The sequence below is a fragment of the Centrocercus urophasianus genome, unplaced genomic scaffold (genome assembly GCF_019232065.1).
Source record: "Centrocercus urophasianus isolate 14NV4802_14NV808 unplaced genomic scaffold, USGS_Curo_1.0 seq_10, whole genome shotgun sequence".
Lineage (NCBI taxonomy): Eukaryota > Metazoa > Chordata > Aves > Galliformes > Phasianidae > Centrocercus > Centrocercus urophasianus.
The window spans coordinates 66,557,633-66,576,883 of record NW_024884142.1 but is presented as its reverse complement, the minus strand read 5'-3'; the positions used below and the strand labels follow the sequence as shown (position 1 = coordinate 66,576,883).

The following is a 19,251-nucleotide window of genomic DNA, read 5'->3' as shown; positions in this document are numbered from 1 at the left end:
GATTTTCAGGAAAGAAGTAAATCCAGAAGTAGTGGTTTCAAGCCTTCTGAGCATCTTCCAGAGAGCCGATCTTTCAAAGGATGGAAAGTGGTACATTTGTGTCTTTTTTCAGGCTATTTTCTTTCTGTATAAATTAAATAGAAAAGTAATTTCAAAGAATGCTTAAAATAATTTCCACTTTAAATACTTTTTCTTATGCTTTATCTATGCTGAATTATAGGATAATTTTTCAGTTGTATGCTGTTTCCATTGTGTTCCTTGTTTATTCTCACTGCTAATTGCATTCTGGAGAAAAAAAAAAAAAAAAAGAAAACCAACATCAGAAACATTGTGGAAAATGGTGAATAAAACAAAGTGTAGTAGACATGCTAGAAAAATGGCTTATCAACATCACTTTTTTCTCTTAGGTATAAGGTTCTGGAGAGAGCAATACAAATTTTAGTCAAAGAAGAGATTTTAAAAGAGAAGAAAGAACTGCTGGATGAAGCAGTAATGCAGTTGTTGCCCTTTATGGTGATCACTAATGCAAATTCAAAATCTTCAGAATGGAAAATGGCCATTTGTTTATCAGAATCTGATCTCTGCTCCTTACACCCTTTGCTGAAAGACTGGCCAGAAGGTAATGTATTCAGTGTAACTAATTTGATGAAAAAAGAATTGTGACAGTTTAGGACTTGGTACTTACTGAAACTGAATGCTTAATGAGGGAGATTGGCTGTTTTTAACAGGCTGTCATACTAGGAGTGTGATTAGAGTTCCTAAAAAGCTCATTTTAAAAATGAAGTTGTATTTTTCTGACTAATTCTTATTATTGAGCTATCAATGTTTTAATATCTGATTTGTATACCTGTGTCCTCTGACTTGTTTTTCTTATGGAGTAGTTCTTCAGGAGGCAATTAAATCTAGCAAGTCTGCAGAACTGGTTGGAATGGTCAACAAGAAGATGATTCTGCTGTTTTCTAAAAACATGACTTCAGGGGACTCTTCCTTACTATTGCAAATGGTATGTGTACCATGCTTTTCTAACCTGAATTTCTGGATGATCACTATAGTAAAACAGATGTGGCATAGAAGAATTTTCAAGCTTCTAGGGAGATACATGTATACTGCATAGCAAACTCAAGTACACTCTAGATAAAACAGGTTTCTGTCTTAACATAAGGAAAAGAAGAAATGAAGCTATTGTCTATTTGGACAAATTATTTTTCTAATTAAACTTGGTTTAATTTTTATTTCCTAGAAAAAAAATATCTAGATAATTAACAAGTTTACCTGTGGGTAGAAGTACACACAAATGCATGTACATTCCCAGGTTCCAAAGAATACCATTACAGCAGACAATAATTTGTAACAGCAACTTATTTAGGCTTGCAAATGAAGCATGCCATAAAGTTGTTGCAACCCAGCTCCTCAGGGAAGCCAATTTTGACCTCTTCAAGGACCTGCTTACAGGTATCCCATGGGCTAGAGCATCAGAAGGTAAGGGAGCCCAAGAGAGTTGATTGACATTCAAGCACTGCTCCTTCCGAGGTGCTTTCAAGGCTGGCGCATCCCTAAGAGTAAGAAATCACGCAAAGGTGGAGACACATGGATGAGTAAGGAGCTCATCAAGAAGCTCAAATGAAAGAAGCAAGTCTAAGGAATGTGGAAAAGGGATCTGGCCACTTGGGAGGAATATAGGAACGTTGTCAGGGCATGAAGGGATGTGATGAGGAAGACTAAGGCCCAGTTGGAATTAAATCTGGCAAGGGAGGTCAGTGACAAGAAAGGCTTCTTAAAGTATGTCAGTAGTAAATGGAAGGCCAGGGAAAATGTGGGTGTGCTGCTGTATGAGGTGGGTGCCTCAGTAATGGAGAACACACAAGGGAACCTCCTTTAGATCCTTTCCAACCCCTATGATTCTGTGATTCTGTGAAAGTCATAGTGAAGTCATGCTGTCTTACAGACTCATTGTTTTTTCCTTCCCTCCCGTTTCCAAGGTTGATGATCTGATACTTGTTGCTGAAATGGAATCTGACAGTGTGAGACAGAAAGTAACTGCACATGTAATTGGTTCCATGCTTGTTCAATGCTGCTGCAATTTACCGATGAAGGAAAACTATTTTTCAGTGGCTCTCAGGGTCTTTCATTTCTTGGATGAAAAGATACGAAACCTCAGAGCTTGTCACCCTGAAGAGGTAAGATGCAAACAGTTTGGAGAAAGCATTTTCTTAGTAGCAGAGGAAATGTATTAGATCCTAAGAGCATAAAATTCAGAAACCTTGAAGAGGACTGAAAGTCTTGCCTTCATTTATTTTCAAAGCAAAATCTTTCACTTGGCAGCAGTAATAGAAGCTACCATTAGGAATTGCTGTTACGTTGTACCACTCCAGTGAGTCCTTGTTCAAAAAGAATATATATACGTGAAGAGCTCTTGCCTTATGCTCCACCAAATGATTCAGTGTATCAGTGCTGTCAGCTCAGCACCACGTCAGGACCGTTTTTTCCAGCTACTTTGTGGTATTACGTGGTATCATTATTCAGCTTAGGAATGCAAGTTTTTTTTAGTTGCTGAGTACAGGGTTTGGTGTCTTGATATGGGAAGGAAGGAAATACAGCAAAATATGAAAAAGAGCTTATATTAATTACAGCTTCATGCACATCCTTGGAGAAACAGTATTTCTGCATCTTTCACCTGTCTTTGTTTCTATTAATATTTCCCAGCAGGTTTATTGCTGATGTTGTTTATTTATTTTAATATTGAAACAGTTTGTTCTTTTTTGGTCTGAAGAAGACCAAAACCTACTTGAGATACTTGAAAGACCAAAACCCACTTGAGATAAGAAACCCACTTGAGCAGGGCCGTGTTTCTTAGTGTACACCTCCCCTGCATCCATCATGTAGCAATACATGGTAATTAGCTTTTCTTACCTCAAATGATTCCCAAGCAGACGTAGATGTAAGAATGAAACTGAACTGGGTGTCCACAGAATGCTGTAACTCCCAGCATCTTTGAAGAGATATTTTGTAGAGAGTTATATTTTCACCCTTTTGTTATCTTGCTTGTGTACACTCTTAGTCATGGTAGTAAGAGCAGATTCGGGTTTTAAAACTGCAGATGCAAATTTAAGTCTAAAATCAGAAATGTAATTCAGTTATTACGAATATCCATTTTGAAGTTAGAAGTGAAATATTGCTGGACATTAGTGCTAAATTCTATTTTCTGTTGGATGAGAGTGTGACAGTGTCCATTTAAATAACTTTTCATTCACAGGAAACTCCCTCAAATTGGTCTGTTGAAACAATACAGGAAAGTTTGGTGCCAGTGGGCTTATTAACTACGTATATAGAAAAGCTCAATAGTGACCGAAGTATTGATGCAGAGGAGTCAGCTATATTTGTGTTTCTATTGAGAAGCTTCATTAATGACCTAAAACCTCCTCCATCCTTTCCAAAAGGTAAGCATTAAGGTTTTGACACTTGTCTTTTACACATCAGTTTGAAATGAGTATGAAATCTGTTGATGCGTTGTCTTATTTTAACTGTTTATTTCCTCATTATTCCTGAAGCTGTTATATGCAGCCACTGTAACAGAGTTATAACCTATGTTTTTTAGAAGAAACTTGGTGGAATCCTGAATCTCTAAATCAAGATTGCAAGGACTACCTGCACCTCCTTTTGGGGCTATTTGACCTACTTGTTTGCGGAGCTAGTGAGGGGAGCGATGCTGTTCAGTACCGAGCATTGATGAATCTCTTATTCAAGGTATGATTTTTAGATCTATTTCCTTAGTTATTCTTCTGAGTTATTATGTAGAGTATTTTGTAAATATTACACAGAAGCAGATATTTTTAAAGAAAAGTGAGAAAATTGAGAATTGATCGTGCAGTGCTGCTTGTGGCATGCTAGTGCTGTGAGCAAATTACAGTCCTAAGCTTCAGGATTGAATGTACTAAAAAACTGGAGTGAAAAAACAATGGACAAGCTGAGGCAAAGGTGAATACATAATAATTATTTGCTTCAGTGCTAACTTAAGTTTGAGTTAGAGCTCCTGGTCCTGCCAAGCAGTTGTTCTTTCAGCTTTGGTAGCTTTTAAAACACAAAAATTAAAAGGAGGACTTTTAGAAGTTTTTGAAGAAGAGAGATGAGTAAAGAAGATGGGAGAGGAGACTCCACAGAATTTAAGGAATGGATTTAGTAATGGCCTTGGAGCGTAATGAAGGCAACAGCAGCAGTAATAATTTGTTTCTTTCACTTCTGGATTAGTGCTGACCTCTGATTTTGAGAGTGTTTAAAGGTCAAGAAAATTATTTTTTCCTGCTGCAGTGTAGTTTCTGTAAGTAGAAGCTAGATTTTGGTGGAATCCTGGGAAAGACAATAGGGAAGAGTATGTCAAAGGCTTTATCGCTTTGTTCCAGTAAGCTCTGTTCAGTCTGCTGGATGCTGAGTGGGCTCTCCTGTTCAACGAATGGAGACCTGTGAGGAGTCCAGGGGCAGTCTGCAGACAGGAGGAGTATTAGCTGTTGTCAGACTACATAGTAAACAAGAACCGTAAATTCACTTGGGAGACTGCTTCAAAATCAGTAGTTGTCCTCATTGAGCTTTGACAGGATGGTCCTAAAGTGGAGCTGAAATAATTGGATGTGGGTGTGTGAAAAACTGAATCAAATCTTCTGGAGCAGCTACCTACTGAAGGGGGAAGGAGGCAGGTGTGCTCTGACTTGTATCTGAGAAGGTCAGCAATACATGTGTGATTCAGGGTTTACTTTGGCTCTATAAAAACACACGGAAAACCCACAAAAAAATTCTAAGAGTAACATTTACTGTGAATATTCAATAGAGACAACTGCGCCACACAAGGGAGATAAACTGTCAGTCCTTAAATACTGGCTTATGGATTTCTGAAAATCATTTTATGTGACAGATGAAAAAGCCAGGAGCTCCTTCCTTAGAGCACTTGCAATATAAATGTTTCTGCTGTTCGAAAGAGGAGATCAGAAGTTCTTAATTTTGGTTTATTTTTCACATTAAAAACCTCCCTTAGTTAACACATTTATACAAATATTCTTGTGGATGTGGTTTTAGTCTGCAATGAGAAGGAAAAATATATTATATTTACATACCTGACTCTTTGATTTTATTTCTTTGTACTCCTTTGATTTAGGTGGTTTACTGGATGTTTTGAATAATATTTGGCCAAATAAATTAAAGCTTTCAAACAAATGCTCTTCTTTTTTTCTCTTTTTTTTTTTTATTCCCATTACATTTAAGGTGCATCTAAAAGATTCAGAGGTTCTCTTCAAATTCCTTTCCGTTTTATGGACTTACAGCTTTAGCCTTTCAAATCATCTGAATTATGAAGTCAATGCAATGCTACAGACTCGAGCTCTGTATATTGGCTATGCAGTGCTTGTATCTCAGACTTACCAAAAGAAGAAACAACTGTTATCACTATCATCTCCAGGTAAGTAAAATGGTGTACCTATCTCATCTTAAGTCTTAATCACAGTACTTTTAAATTTCATGTCATTTTCCTGTGTTTTATACCATGAAGGGTATTTTTAAATCTTTAAGGTATTAAAGACACAAGATCATATGCTGAAGAAGTCAGTTACAGCACCTTACTTTCTGTTTAGAAAAAGGATGTCACAGTCAGTAGCAATATATGAATTCTGTGAGCTTAAACTTGGATGTAAGAGGTGTGGTGAAGGAGTTCAGAGCTGTGCTGTCTTGTAGTCTGGAGGTTTATAGTGAAAAGACAACTCTTTTAATTCCAAAGTAATATCAGTGCCTCTTCAGAGACAGTTAAATAAAATTCTGATCGTGCAATTCTCCTAGCTTTTCCTCCTTTCTTCCCTCTTTTTGCAGTGGTGATATCTCTGCTGATTAATTTGGGTAGTCCTGTGAGTGAAGTTCGAAGGGCTGCTCTCAATTGCTTTCATTCCTTGAGCAGTATGAAAGAGTCTCTGTTTCACCCTGTTCTTCAGCATCTTGGGCAAAAGACAGAGGAGATCATATCTGACCCTACGTACATAACACAGGTATTTTTGCTAATAAGGTGTGCATTGGTACAAGTTTGGTCTGTGGCTGTGAGCTTCTGTTTTTTTCCAGAGGAATCAAGTTAACTGGAAATGTTCATTGTTTCTGTCAAGTTGCCAGCTTTGAAGGAATGTGATTCTTACAGATGGCTTAGACTGTGGGCTATCAAGAGAAATGGAAAAAGACTGTGTATGTCAGCCAAATTTGCTTTGAAGAAAAAACAAAAAGCAGTGGATTTCACTTGAATACCTGATGAGAATTGATATAGCCACTAGCACTGCAAAAAAGGAAATGTAGCAAGAGCTTTGATGTGCTTCTTATTTGTTTACCTTAAAGGACTGTAAGAATATTCAAATAATGTGTCACATACAGAAAATTGAGAATATCAGTCAAGAGATGGTAACCTGTGGTTTATTTACAGATGAATAATTCAGCTTGTATCTGAATTGTGTTATTACAAAAGCATTGAATAAATGTTGTTTTAAGGCATTTTTATGGCAGGGAGATTACTTAATTTTCACTTCGTTACTGAACTAGATTATGGCAATCCTATTTGAGGAACTTCAGACACAACCAAAGCAGAAATCCCAGAAGAAAAAACTGTCTGAAGCCTTGGAAAGCATAGTTGATTGTGTACAAAACCCTACTGCTCCATCGTATGTTGCAAAAAACTTAATGAAAATTCTTCATGAAGTCCATGGTGAGGTGAGTGCAGCCTTGATAGTTCCACACTTCTTCTGTCATTATTTTATCTAACCAAAACACAGAACAATCATTTAATTTAATTCAAATTTCATGTAATAGCAATGCTGTTAAATAACTTCATAATTTGTAGATTATTGGGCATTAAATTGGCACTCTGATAATAGGCAGTAGTGCTGCAAAGTATGATTTAATAAAATATTTTCATGCTCTATCCAGGAATGCATGGGATGCAGTATTTTGTGTTGGAGTTGTTAAGGAAGCTCCTTTGAAGTTACTGAAAACAACTAATTCAGAAGAAGGTTGTTTCCTTGGTTAGGTATCAGTGAATGTAGAGTTTTCTGTACAGAATTGTAACATAGGAAGTACTATTTATTTAATTTTATTAGTGCGTATTAACTTAATTATATGCCAAGTATATTCAGAATTCCTCCTTTCTAAATGCTGGAAAATATGAGTTTACTGTTCAAGAAAATGAATGGAATTATGAATTTTTACATTCTATTCAGTTGTCTGTTTCTTGAAGGGATTGTACACTGCATAGAGATGAGTGTTCCTCCCCCAGTTCTGAGTTTACAGGAGACATTAGTCATAAACTACATTTAAAAATGCCCTCAGTTCTTCAAAAGCATGAAACATCCTTTGCAGATGTAACAGCAAAGGAGCGATTGAGGAAATGTTCCTGGTAACCTGACCACAAGACGTATTTTTCCTCTTTAATAGCTGTTGAATAAAATAGAATATATAATGTCACATCAGACAGGGAGCAGATGTTGCAGTAAAATGAAGCTGTGCTATTGGAAGTTTGTTAAAAGAAGAATGCATTAAAAGCCAAACTATTCTTACAAGTCTCCTCTGTTGGCAGATGATTCTCACTCATCTTCTGCCTGCCCTAGACCGGTTGCTTGAGAAGGTCTTGAAGGAACCTGAGACAGTGTTGAAAGATGAAGTTGTTCTCCTGCATCTCATACTTGGAAAGTTTAATGAACACTCAGCAGCCCTCTTGTGCAAGAATCAGCAGAGTCTGGATTTATTTATCAAAAGTCTACATGCTGCCACAAAAATCTATGAAGAAGTTCCACCTTTCCAGATCACAGCACTTGGGCAGGTCTGGCTTTCTGAAAGACTTTTAATCTATTTTTGTGCTTAAGGAAGTAGTGTTTAGAATTGGATTTTACAAGAACACTGTGTTAAGGAGTCCGTAGCTTTTGACCTGTCTTTGTTTCATTACAAGTTTACAAAGTGTCTGTTGTGTCTTTGAAGCAGCTAAACAGGCTGCAAAGCTTTCAAATTTTCTGGAAGGAGATGTTGCTGCTGGCTTCATTTGTGGACTTGGACAAGTACAGAGTGTTGAAATATTATTGTATTTGCATGCATGTGAATGCCTGTATGATTCCCTGCAGATGCTGGTGTTCGTGTTCCTTAGGCTACTTTTTGTCAGTGGTGTAGGAAATTCCTGCTTTTTTTCCTGATTTAAAAAAAAAAAAAGTGAAAATATAATAGTTTAAAAAGTCTTATTTGAAGGACATCTATAGAGTCAGACCTTCTGTCTGTAGTACTACCCTGTATTTTAAGAAATAAATGCCAGGCAACAGCAGTTTACTCCCTCCATCAGCAAAAGCATTTAAGAAAATTTTAGGAACAAATATATTTTGGTATTTCAGAAACGTGTTTTAATTTAAGGATTTTTTTTATGTATACAAATACGTGGCTAATAAGTAAATCTGTTTGTGTGATAGGTGATAGGTGATAATCTAGTGTGCCCAAGTTTCATTGCTTTTTATTCTGTTGCCTTCTTACAGTAAACCTTTTCTGTCTTTTCATTTCTTCCTTTGTAGATTACTAAGCCATTCTTTGCAGCTCTCTCAGATGGGAGGGTGCAACAAAAGCTGCTGAAAGTATTGTTTGACTTACTGTTAAATTGTAAGAACCCACTTTGTGCCCAGACGATTAGCAGTGTGTTTAAAGGGGTAAGTGGTAAATTCCTGTACACAGAATTTTGTTTGAATGTATGGCAGTGGTTCCCTGTTGCAACACTGAATGCCCATTGTTTATATCATTTATAGCACTAAAGGAATCAGAACTACTTGTTATATAATTGTGTTAGGCATACAAATTTAAATAGTTACTTTTAGAAGGTATTTCTGTAGAAATAATGTATCAGTCATTCATTACATTATGTGAATGAATGACTTCAGTAGAAGTCACTTTGTATTGCACTGATGATCATCTTCTGGGTAAAAACTGGTTTTGTTTTGTTTGTTTGTTTTTTATTGTTACTAGAAGACTTTTCCCAAAATACATTAATTGTAGCTTTCACACAGTAATTTATTGTATTACTTGCACTTGAAATCACTCACTTTCTATGCTACAAGAATTAAAAGAAGGAGAGATATTCAGATATTACTGTGATCTAACTTAAATGTATGAATACGTGGGTTATATACCCATATGTGCATGAAAAGGGCACATTCAAAAAGAGAAAGGAGGGGCCGTAGGTGTGTGGTATGGTACGACACATTGCTCGTGTGCAATTACATTATTGTTTTTGTTTCAGATTTCTGTGTGTGCTGAGCAGATCGTTACAGAAATTGAGCCTCCTGAGAAAACCAAAAGTCTGGCCACTGTTCAGCAAACTAGAAGGCAGAAAATGCAGCAACAAAAGTAAAATAACTAGAAATAGAAATGCGTTTTGAAAAAGTTAGAAAATGTGGCTAATTTAATTATGTTTCACAGTTTGTATTGAAAGCATGAATATCTTTTTCTTCATTTCCCCTGTTCAGTAAAATAACTCTGAGCTACTTTCAGCAGCATAAAGCAAACCAGTGTTGCTGTTATAAAGCAGATAAAACTGTAGTCCTAATTTAATTAAATTTAAAAAAAAAATCCCTCTTACTGAAGTTTTAATGTTGGCATTTGCCCTTGGTTTTGTTGGTATTAAACTTCCTTCGTATTAAAGTTGTATGGACAGACTCCTGTACAAGTGGCTGGAGCTTAACAGTGTTCATCAAAATGTTGGTTAGTGAATGAAAGACAGCATTTTCTTTTAGTTAAAATGGAAGTATGATCATTAATTTTTAGACAGCTTCATCTATTATGTTCTCTCTGTTCTCATAAAGAAGCAGCTATCTAAACACTATAAGTGTTGGCTGTTGGCTGCTGTTAGAACAGGATGTTGTGTTGGTTTTCTTGGTTTGGCTGGAATGGCTGTTCTTATCTTCTTTATCTCAGTTGGCCTTATTTAACAAACATCACTTATTAGAATGTTTTAGTACAAATATTGTCATCTTTCCAGAAGAAAAAGTAAAGGATATTACTAATTTTGTGAAAGAAAATGTATATACACCTATATTTTTTTAGCTTATGTCTCTATTTTCTGAAACATTGTACTATCTTCTTTGGAATTCTATATCCTGATTGTTTGTCTTCTCTTCTTAGAAAGCCTCCGGATGCAGAATTGGCACCAGAAACAAGCAACTTCAGCTGGCAGAGGGTTATGCTTGTTCTGGAATTACTACAGCACAAGAAAAAACTTAAACGTCCGCAGGCACTGGTACCTGCACTTTTTAACCTGCTGAGCCGGTAATTTTGTCTCTATAAAACATTCTCTTCTGCAGCAGACTTTGTAAAGCATGAAAGTATGAGGTACTTTTCTCTAGTGTGTTGCCAGGTTCTGTAGTTTGCCTTTTTTACATAAAATTTCTTCTAGGTACATGGAATAGGTAAATCCCTCCTGCTGTAAGTGAAGATCAGGTTTGAACATCCACATGTCAGTGGGTCCCGATGAGATCCATCCCAGAGCCTCAAGGGAGCTGGCTGACGTAGTTGCCAAGCCACTCTCAATATTTGAAAAGACATGGCTGTCAGGTGAAGTCCCTGGAAGAAAGGCAACATCGCATTCATTTTGAAGAAAGGTAGAAAGGATGACCCAGGATGACTACATGTCACCCTCACCTCTGTGTGAGGGATGATGAAATAGGTCCTCCTAGAAGCTAAGGCATGTGGAAGAGGAGGAGATGATATGAGACAGCCAGCAGGGCTTCACCAAGGGCAGGTCCTACCTGATCAACCTAGTGGCCTTGTTTGATGGCCTAACTGGGTCAGTGGACAAGGAAGCTACTGATGTCATCTATCTGGACTTCATTAAGGACTTGTACACAGTCACCCATGACTTCTTTCTCTCCAAATTGGAAAAATATGGATTTGATGGGTAGACTGTTTAATGGATGAGAAACTGGTTGCAACAATATACCCAGTGGCCACTTTCTAGAAGCCTCAGTTTAAAACTTCCGTAGAATAAAGATTGCAGTTTCTCATCCGCATTTTAATATGTTATTTGATCACTTATTTTCCTATCTCCTCTTTTCAATCTGTGAATTTGTTCTTGAATGCATAGGTGTCTGGAACCTCTGGCATCAGAAGAAGAAAATATGGAATATACAAAGCAGTTGATTCTCAGCTGCCTGTTAAACATCTGCCAGAAACTGTCACCAGATGGCAGCAAGATCCCCGCAGGTAAAAGTTGCCAAATATACCAAATACATTTATTGGTACCTTCAACAGTACAGCGTTTAAATAATGGCTTCTATATTTTTTGTTCTTGGAGTCTACAGTGTTGTCAAGGGGCCTGCATTGTTTTTTGTGTGTTTTTTTTGTTTGGTTACTTGGTTTTGTGTTTTTGTAGATTCTGTAGGTACGGTCTGCAGTTCGAAACCATTGCTTGTACTCATGTTTATTCTAGCATGGTTGACCATTAGAGCTTATATTAATGAATTATTTGCTCACAGATATCCTTGACAAAGAAAAATTCAACGTGGAACTGATAGTTCAGTGCATCAGAATATCTAAAATGCCCCAGACACATCACCATGCACTGCTTCTCCTTGGTGCTGTTGCTGGCATGTTTCCTGTAAGTAGTACCTGAAGAGATAGAGCTTTTTTATTGGAAGAATTTTGGGTTTCACTTTGAGTTTGCCTTTTTTGTTTTTGGAGTTACTTTTCTTTGTCACCATCTTACTACTATTACCTGCTATAAAGCCGAGCCTGTCTTATGCATTAATATTGATTCTGACAGGATTTCCAAGTTCAGAATAAGAACAAATATTTTGCATCAATCTTACCTTTCTTTTTAAATCTAAAACACTTTCAGCTCACAAAACCCAAAAGAGAAATGTTGCCACACCTTCTTGCTCTAAGTTGAGACAAAGTGTAGGAATCTAATTCTTGAGCAAAGTGACAGAACCACTCCAGCTCACTTATTGAAGTAATATTGTGATTGCAGTGTAGCTAAAAAGAGCCAACATTCAAATTGAGCTTTCTGTTGTATCACTGTAGGTGTTTCAGAAGTATAAAAAGGGCAGAGAGGAGGTCTCTGCAGGTCTCCTCATAGCTGATTTTGCTTGTCATGCTACCATAAGACTGAGTTCAGTAGTAAAGATAATTTTATGAAACTGAACTTAATTTCTATTCTTAAATGATTTGCTTGGAAGTGTGTCTTGGTCTCTAAATAGCATTAAGAACTGAATAGTCCCATATTATACATTTAAAATCAGTTAATTGCCAATTTTGGGAAGATAGCAGTGATTCTCATTTTATTTTATAGAAATCAAGTGACATCTTTAGGAGCAAGAGATACCTTATGGTATAACATATGGAGCAGCACTTCAAAGAAACTAATCTCATCTTTCTTTTTTTTTTTTCCAGGATAAAGTTCTCCATAACATCATGCCCATTTTTACATTCATGGGAGCAAATGTCTTGCGTCTGGATGACACGTACACATTCCAAGTAATAAATAAGACAGTGCAGATGGTTATTCCTGCTCTCATACAGGTATTTATACAGTAGATTTGTCCTCTTAATGGAAAGGACTTGGAAAAAAGTGAACTGTATGTGCTTTCTCTTACCTGCTGAATTTACAAGAGAGAACTTGTGTTTGGTAATCTGCTTGAACTGCCCTACTGTTTGTCAATAGGCTGAAGACAGTGATTTGTCAGAGTCCCCGAGAGGTGTGGAAGAGGTGGTGATAAAAATCATCCGTGTGTTTGTGGATGCCTTGCCCCATGTGCCAGAGCACCGGCGCCTGCCCATCCTGGCCCAGCTGATCACTACAGTGGGAGGAGACAGATTCCTCTGGGTTCTCCTGGTGCTGCTATTTGAGCAGTATGTGACCAAAACTGTGACTGTGACAGCAAGCACAGATAAGGTTAGAAGACCACTGGGGTCAACTTCTTCCTCAAAGACAGATCTCTTCCTTCCTGTTCACTTTTGCAAGATAAGAGCCTAGTTTTCACTAAAATAATTAGTGAGCTCTGAGCTTGTGCTTTAGCAGAAACTGATGGTGAAGCACCCTATTACTATCATCTTATTTGTTGAACTTTGGTTGTGACACTACTGAGATACGTCAGTCCTTGCTGTCGTGTAGGATATCTTGAGTTATTCACTGAAAATTGCCTAGAGAAGATTAAGTTTTGTCTAGTTTACACTTGATAAAAATAGTGAGGAAATACAACTTTTCTCTCTCTAAGTAATTTTTCAGCCAGGGCATTAAGTGACTGGAGACATCTTTGATAAAACATGCATTATTTTAACATTAGTCACCAGCTGGGGTTTAGGACAAGGAACTTATGCCAGCAGATGAGGTGTTATCCTCTATGGGCAAGCTGATACTGCCATGCAGATGGAGGGAGCTGATGCTTTCTCCCTGCTCTCTGAAACTAGATTCTCCAGCAACTTGCTGCTGTTACCCCTTGTGCCAGCCCTCACAGTGTGTAGCTCATTATGGCATGTTCACAAACTGACTGAAGAGCGTGGGGTCTTTTTAGCTTTTATAAATTATTGAAATAATCACTTTTATCTCTTTAAACTGTAAACAGGATGCTGTGCTGGAAGCAGACACTGAATTTTGGATTTCCATCTGTTGTGAATTCAGTGTACGCTGTCAGTTCCAAAGCATGATGAAAATAATCCAATACTTGACAGAGCTACCAGAGAATAAAGAAGGTAACCACAGAACAGCCAGCAGATGCATATGAACCTCCTTTTACTCTTCTAGATAGAAAACTGGGCAACACAGAATTGCTCTGATTTCTTCCTTTTTTTTTTTTTTTTCAATGGTTATGATATGAGTTGTTTTGGTTTGGTTTGTTTAATCATAGATTCATTTGAGGACTTAAAATCAAATGGTACTCAGTTAGAAGGTACAGTAAATCATTCAGCTGAAATAAGCTGTTATTTATAGCAGACATGATCATGATTGTGGGCCGATTGGTCTATTGTGGTTTTTTGGTTTTTATTTTGCTTAAGCATAAAGAAGGAGGTGAAGATTGATTGCTTTTTTTTTTTTTTTGGAGGGAGGATTTGGTATTTTTGTTGTTTGAGTATGTTTTACTAGCCAGGAAGGATCTGCTAATGACAGTGGAAGCAATTTTTACAAATATGTTACATTGTGCATTTGTCTTCCTTCCTCAGAAGCCTCTCTTGTTTGTGGTCAGTGTGCTGTAGCTTTAGCTTAGTTAATGTAAAATCAGTTAGTGTAAAATGATCAGATGGCACTGCTGCTCTCAGAACATCTTTTTTGGAACTTTACCATGATTTGGGGTGGTGCAGAATAACTGTCCTTGATTGCCACTTGGTTGTTATTTTCCTCTGTTTCTGTAATCAGAAATCAGACGTCCTTTTTTCCTGTCTGTAATTTGTTTTGGGAATGTTTTCAATAGATGATCCTGGGCCAAAAAAATCAAGAACATGCAAGACAAAGCTAAAAAACCAGGATGGGCAGCTTTTTAATGTAGAGTCTCACTCGGACAAACAACTTCGACATTTCAAATACTTGTCAGTCTCCTTCATGTCACAACTTCTAACTTCTCAGAGTTTGGTGAAAAAGGTAATACTGGCAGACTGCTTTTAAACTGATCACATTAAATAACTGTGCCATGCTATAATTGATGAGATTTAATTTGCTTTTTAGTATGATTTTGTATTCAGAGGTGGAAAAAATATACTGTTCAGTGTATATTGCTGACACCTTAATTTACACAGCTCTGAAACATCTCAGTTATTTTCATTATGTTTTAATAGGGCCTTTGCAGAATAGACTTGGTTTGTGCAATTGATTAAAAAAAAACAATTGTGTAGGTAAAAAAAGAAGGGACCCAGTGAATTCCCACTGGCTTTATGGAGTCTGAAGTTTCACTCACAGTCTGTGTAATTCCAGGTTTAGTCTGGGACTCACACTATGAACTCCAAAAAGACAAAATTAATGTTAAGAATTAGTCTGTGGATCTAGCTGGAAGTGGGTCCCACTATTTCAACTGAGTGTTAGTCACCAACGTGCAACACAGGTTTACTTCTATGACTAAATTGCCTGCAGTTCTCTGATTTTCTTTTAAAACAGTCTAAACTGCAAATGTGGAGAACTCAGTTTTCATAGTTAACATTTTCATTCTTCCTTTTTAAACAAGGTGGTTGAATGTGAAGAAACAGAAGAGCTACAGAAGATGGAACAGAGGTATGCTTTACATCTGCTCCACTCCTGCTGTTCTTATCCTTTCCTGCAATATTTTTTCAATGTATTATTTCTTTCCCAAATATTTTTGAGGGTACTTTTAATACTGCACTCAGCAAGCAGTATTTATTACAGAAAGATTACATTTTTATTTTTTTTTACGTGGCGTATTTTCTTCTGATAAGAAAGATACTCTCTCTGTATTTCTGATTGTGCTTATTTACACACTTGGCTACAAATGTTTTGTTGTTGATGATGAAGAATTTGAGATTTTTCAGAAAGATGTGCTGCTTCATTTCTTAAAAAAAAAAAAATAAAATTAATGAATGTCCCTGCGTTGGTGTAAAAAAAAAAATAAAATTACTAGTAAATGCAGATTACAATTGTAATTATTGGATTATAACAGCCAATGATACAAAATTGAGGGTTTCTTTTGAGGAGCCTGACATTTTATGTTTATTCTAAGTGAAAAGGGATGTAGGATGCATTTGAAATGCTTTTTTAAACATGGTATATTCCCAGCTTATTTTTGTTTTCATATTCTCAAATAGAACTACTGTTGTAGGTAGATGCTAATTTGGTAGATTTGTTTAACATGCATGTATAATTTTCCTTATTGCCATAGGTTTTTTGTCAATATGTATATGTGATCTGCCAGTCTCCAGTGGATGTTTCATTTTCCTTTATTGTTGCTGTTTTGTTTGTGAAATTTTATGCTTTCCAGGAACAAAGTTGATTCCCTAAGCGTCCTTGTTATTTACTGAAAGATTGTTCCTTTCTGTCTAGGCTGTTAGAAGATGTACTTCACTATATAAACACAGTGGCATCCTCAGTGGAAGGAAACGCAGACAAACCAACAGCTAAATTTTGGAGGGTTCTGCTTAGCAAGTCCTATGATATGCTGGATAAAGTATGTCTTGTTGGCCTTTGTTAGCAGTAGGACATCCCTGCTTTTATTTAACACAGTTATAACTGTCACAGGAATATTTTTGCTGTATTAATAATAATCTTCATTGTATGATGTATCGTTGTTTGAATTCATCTAAGAGCTTTAACAGCTACCTATGACAGCTTAGGCAGAACAAGCAGAAAATGAAATCAGGAATGCCTATTTCATCTAGTTTGTATTCTGCTGGCTGGAAGCAGTCATTTTAGTGCCTGTCTGGTGGAGAACAGTGGCCTTTTGGCAGTATTTCTCACTGTTAACTCATAAAGTGATTTTAACTAATGCTTAAAGAATTGCTGTACATTTCCACACGGAATTTAAATGGAGAAATATTCAGTATGTTTTTCTTTCTCATCTTTTTCTGATAGGAATTGTAGTTGTAGAATTGGACTAACTGTCCAGTAGCATTAACAGTGCTGTGAATAAATGTTTCAGACTTCCTATGAACAGATTGGATTATTTAGCTTACCTGTGAAGTATGTAGAGTTTTCATGAGATATATTCACAGGGCATCACTGAAAGTTTTTTAAGGGAAGGAAGGATAAATGTCCAGGATAGATATAAGAACAAAGAAATTGCTGAGAAAATGTTGAAGCTCTTGGGTATTGGCTAGTTAGCAACCAGTAAAAGCATGTTTAAGTGCTGTAACTGGAACCTCCTTTGTTTTTTTGCTTGTCTTAGATACAGCATTGCTGGCCTATCCTCTTCTTTCATTCTGAAACCCATGTAGAAAGTTGAGAGTTTGTCTGCCTTACTTGAATGCATAGCATTGTTCTGTTTTGTGTTCTCCTACAGGTCAATGCCTTATTGCCAACAGAAACCTTCATCCCTGTAATTAGGGGCCTAATGACAAATCAGCTCCCATCTGTGAGACGTAAGGCAATGGACCTTTTGAACAACAAGGTGCAGCAGCGCACAAAGTGGCAGAAGAGCCAGGTGAGATGAAGGGATTAAATCAGTTCCTTTTGCAGAAAAACAGAGAGATTGTTGTAGAATGGTTTGTATTGTGTAACATCAAGTACCAAGGCTGTCAGGCAGCCCTTGAGAGAGGCAGTGAGATGCAAGCTACCTGCCCATAATTAATTATTACCTTACAGGATCTGAGTTCTAACTGCATGCTTGAAGTGTGTTTTCTCTTGTGGTCTCAGGTCCGGCAGCTTTTGGAACTAGTTCCTGAGCTCATTGCTATTGTGCAGTGTAAAAGAAAGGAAGAGGAGGAGGAGCAAGTCATCAACAGGCAGACTGCTCTATTCAGCCTCAAGCTGCTCTGCAAAGGTTTTGGCACAGAAAATCCACTGCCATTTGTACCTGTTCTGAAAACTGCCATTGATCTGGTTTCTTCAGAGAAGGAGGAAAAGAACGTGATGGGAAGTGCTTTGCTCTGTATAGCTGAGGTCACCTGTACACTGAAGGCCCAAGCAATCCCTCAGCTTCCAAGGTATTGTTGGGTTCTTTTGAACAGCAGCAGTCTGCCCATGCGTGTTTTTGTGTAGATAAAAGCAAAGGCATTTGTAGTGCTCGAAGCACGTCCTACCCATGGAACTAAGTTAGCAGGCAAATTGTAGGAGACTTTTACAATAGTTGTTAGGGATTCTGTTACCCTACTGGAATTGCTTATATTTAAAAACACAAGAACCAGTACCATTGAAAACACTGCATGCTATTATTTTGTTCTGCCTGCTCAAGAGGAATTCAAGCATCTAACCTGCTGTTCTTGAGACGAATAGAAATTTCTTAAATGTCATTAAATCTTTCAGTAAATCTTAACACCTTCACTATCTGTGGAAAAAGAACAGTACAGAATTTTGATTTTTCCCGATTGCACATGCAAAAATGGATGTGAAAGTTGTCCCTAATGGCTTGAAGGTTGTCTTTTGAGATATTAAATGTGCCTCCAAATGGTCAGGGGTTTCACTGTTCTGGATTTACACTTGGTTTTTCACAGGCTTATGCCAGCACTGTTGAAGACTTTAAAAAATAAGAAGGAGCTGATCTCCAATGAGATTTACTTGCTGAGTGCCGTGACTGCTCTGCTGAAGGTTGCAGAAACATTACCACACTTCCTCAGTCCTTACCTCACAGATTGTTTGCTGCAGGTGAGCCATCTGACTTGTGCAGATATGTATGGCTCCTACAAAATGGTTCCAGTTCCTAGAAGCTGAAGAGATTATTATTTTCTTTCTCCCTTTGAAACTGAAGTAGGAGTCCGTGCCATCCATTTAAGTGGCAGTTCATTACCTGTTACTTTTTCCGCTCATGTTCATACCCACATCACTAAGATACTGAATATGAGTCTGCTCTTCCCTCTCATTAGTTGTAGTTTGCCTCTTTGGGAGCAGAGCTGAATCCTGAAGGATCATTTTGTTGTGTCCATTATTTCATCAACGCACCTGATTCTCTAGTTGAAGCGATTCTGACCATCTGCCACTGACACATGCATTTTTTCAGTCTGTTTTCTGAAAACAAGACTGTACACAGATACTACATCACTGTAATGTGATGCAGGTGATACAGGCAGCAATTCCAAAATGCTTACCCTTGTAAAATTTGTAAAAATAAGTTGTTACATAAATTCTTTAAGTTGTCTTAGTTGCCTGACTTCTGCTGGATCTCCTGACAGGTTGTCCGCTTGGAAAGGATTGCAGTTGAGTTTGGTCCTTCTTCCCAGCTAAGCCTACGTGTAACATCATTGAAAACTATCCTAGCTACAAAGCTTGCTCCCAGAATACTCCTGCCTGCAGTTACTAAGTGTTACAGTGAAGTGGCGAATACCAGGAAGGTGAGAATTTTTTCATTCTTTTGCACTGTAACTTACTGTAACTTGCTCACCTTTGCCTATGGTGGGGGTGGGGAAGAGAACTGGCAGAGCAAAAGAGTGGGGGAAAAACAGGTTGATTTAAAGACAGTTTAACTTGTGTAAAAGAAACAAGCGGTGCAAAAGCAGTCATTTGCACAGGCAAGATGGATGTCCAGGCAGTCCCAAGAAATGGCTTCCTTTTGAAAAACTCTCTTGTTAAATGATTAATGCATCAGAGATAATCCCATTTGTAAATGCCTTGAACGTGAGTTAGGAGTCACT

The 19,251-nt window shown here is 37.4% G+C and overlaps 1 protein-coding gene across 2 annotated transcripts in view; it reads left to right on the top strand.

Annotated features, from left to right (window-relative positions):
* HEATR1 (HEAT repeat containing 1) overlaps window positions 1–19,251 on the top strand; it is a 34,082-nt gene that overhangs the window by 11,077 nt on the left and 3,754 nt on the right. For both annotated transcript variants that reach the window (XM_042839778.1, XM_042839769.1), the window contains exons 14-38: window positions 2–90; window positions 408–619; window positions 882–1,003; window positions 1,980–2,177; window positions 3,254–3,437; window positions 3,596–3,744; window positions 5,251–5,443; window positions 5,848–6,020; window positions 6,556–6,723; window positions 7,586–7,828; window positions 8,559–8,690; window positions 9,278–9,384; window positions 10,159–10,302; window positions 11,117–11,235; window positions 11,508–11,629; window positions 12,424–12,552; window positions 12,695–12,925; window positions 13,596–13,722; window positions 14,439–14,605; window positions 15,183–15,229; window positions 16,013–16,136; window positions 16,968–17,108; window positions 17,321–17,610; window positions 18,118–18,268; window positions 18,793–18,951. In XM_042839778.1, the coding sequence (XP_042695712.1) occupies window positions 2–90; window positions 408–619; window positions 882–1,003; window positions 1,980–2,177; window positions 3,254–3,437; window positions 3,596–3,744; window positions 5,251–5,443; window positions 5,848–6,020; window positions 6,556–6,723; window positions 7,586–7,828; window positions 8,559–8,690; window positions 9,278–9,384; window positions 10,159–10,302; window positions 11,117–11,235; window positions 11,508–11,629; window positions 12,424–12,552; window positions 12,695–12,925; window positions 13,596–13,722; window positions 14,439–14,605; window positions 15,183–15,229; window positions 16,013–16,136; window positions 16,968–17,108; window positions 17,321–17,610; window positions 18,118–18,268; window positions 18,793–18,951 (3,921 nt within the window). The remainder of the gene's footprint in view (window position 1; window positions 91–407; window positions 620–881; window positions 1,004–1,979; window positions 2,178–3,253; window positions 3,438–3,595; window positions 3,745–5,250; window positions 5,444–5,847; window positions 6,021–6,555; window positions 6,724–7,585; window positions 7,829–8,558; window positions 8,691–9,277; window positions 9,385–10,158; window positions 10,303–11,116; window positions 11,236–11,507; window positions 11,630–12,423; window positions 12,553–12,694; window positions 12,926–13,595; window positions 13,723–14,438; window positions 14,606–15,182; window positions 15,230–16,012; window positions 16,137–16,967; window positions 17,109–17,320; window positions 17,611–18,117; window positions 18,269–18,792; window positions 18,952–19,251) is intronic.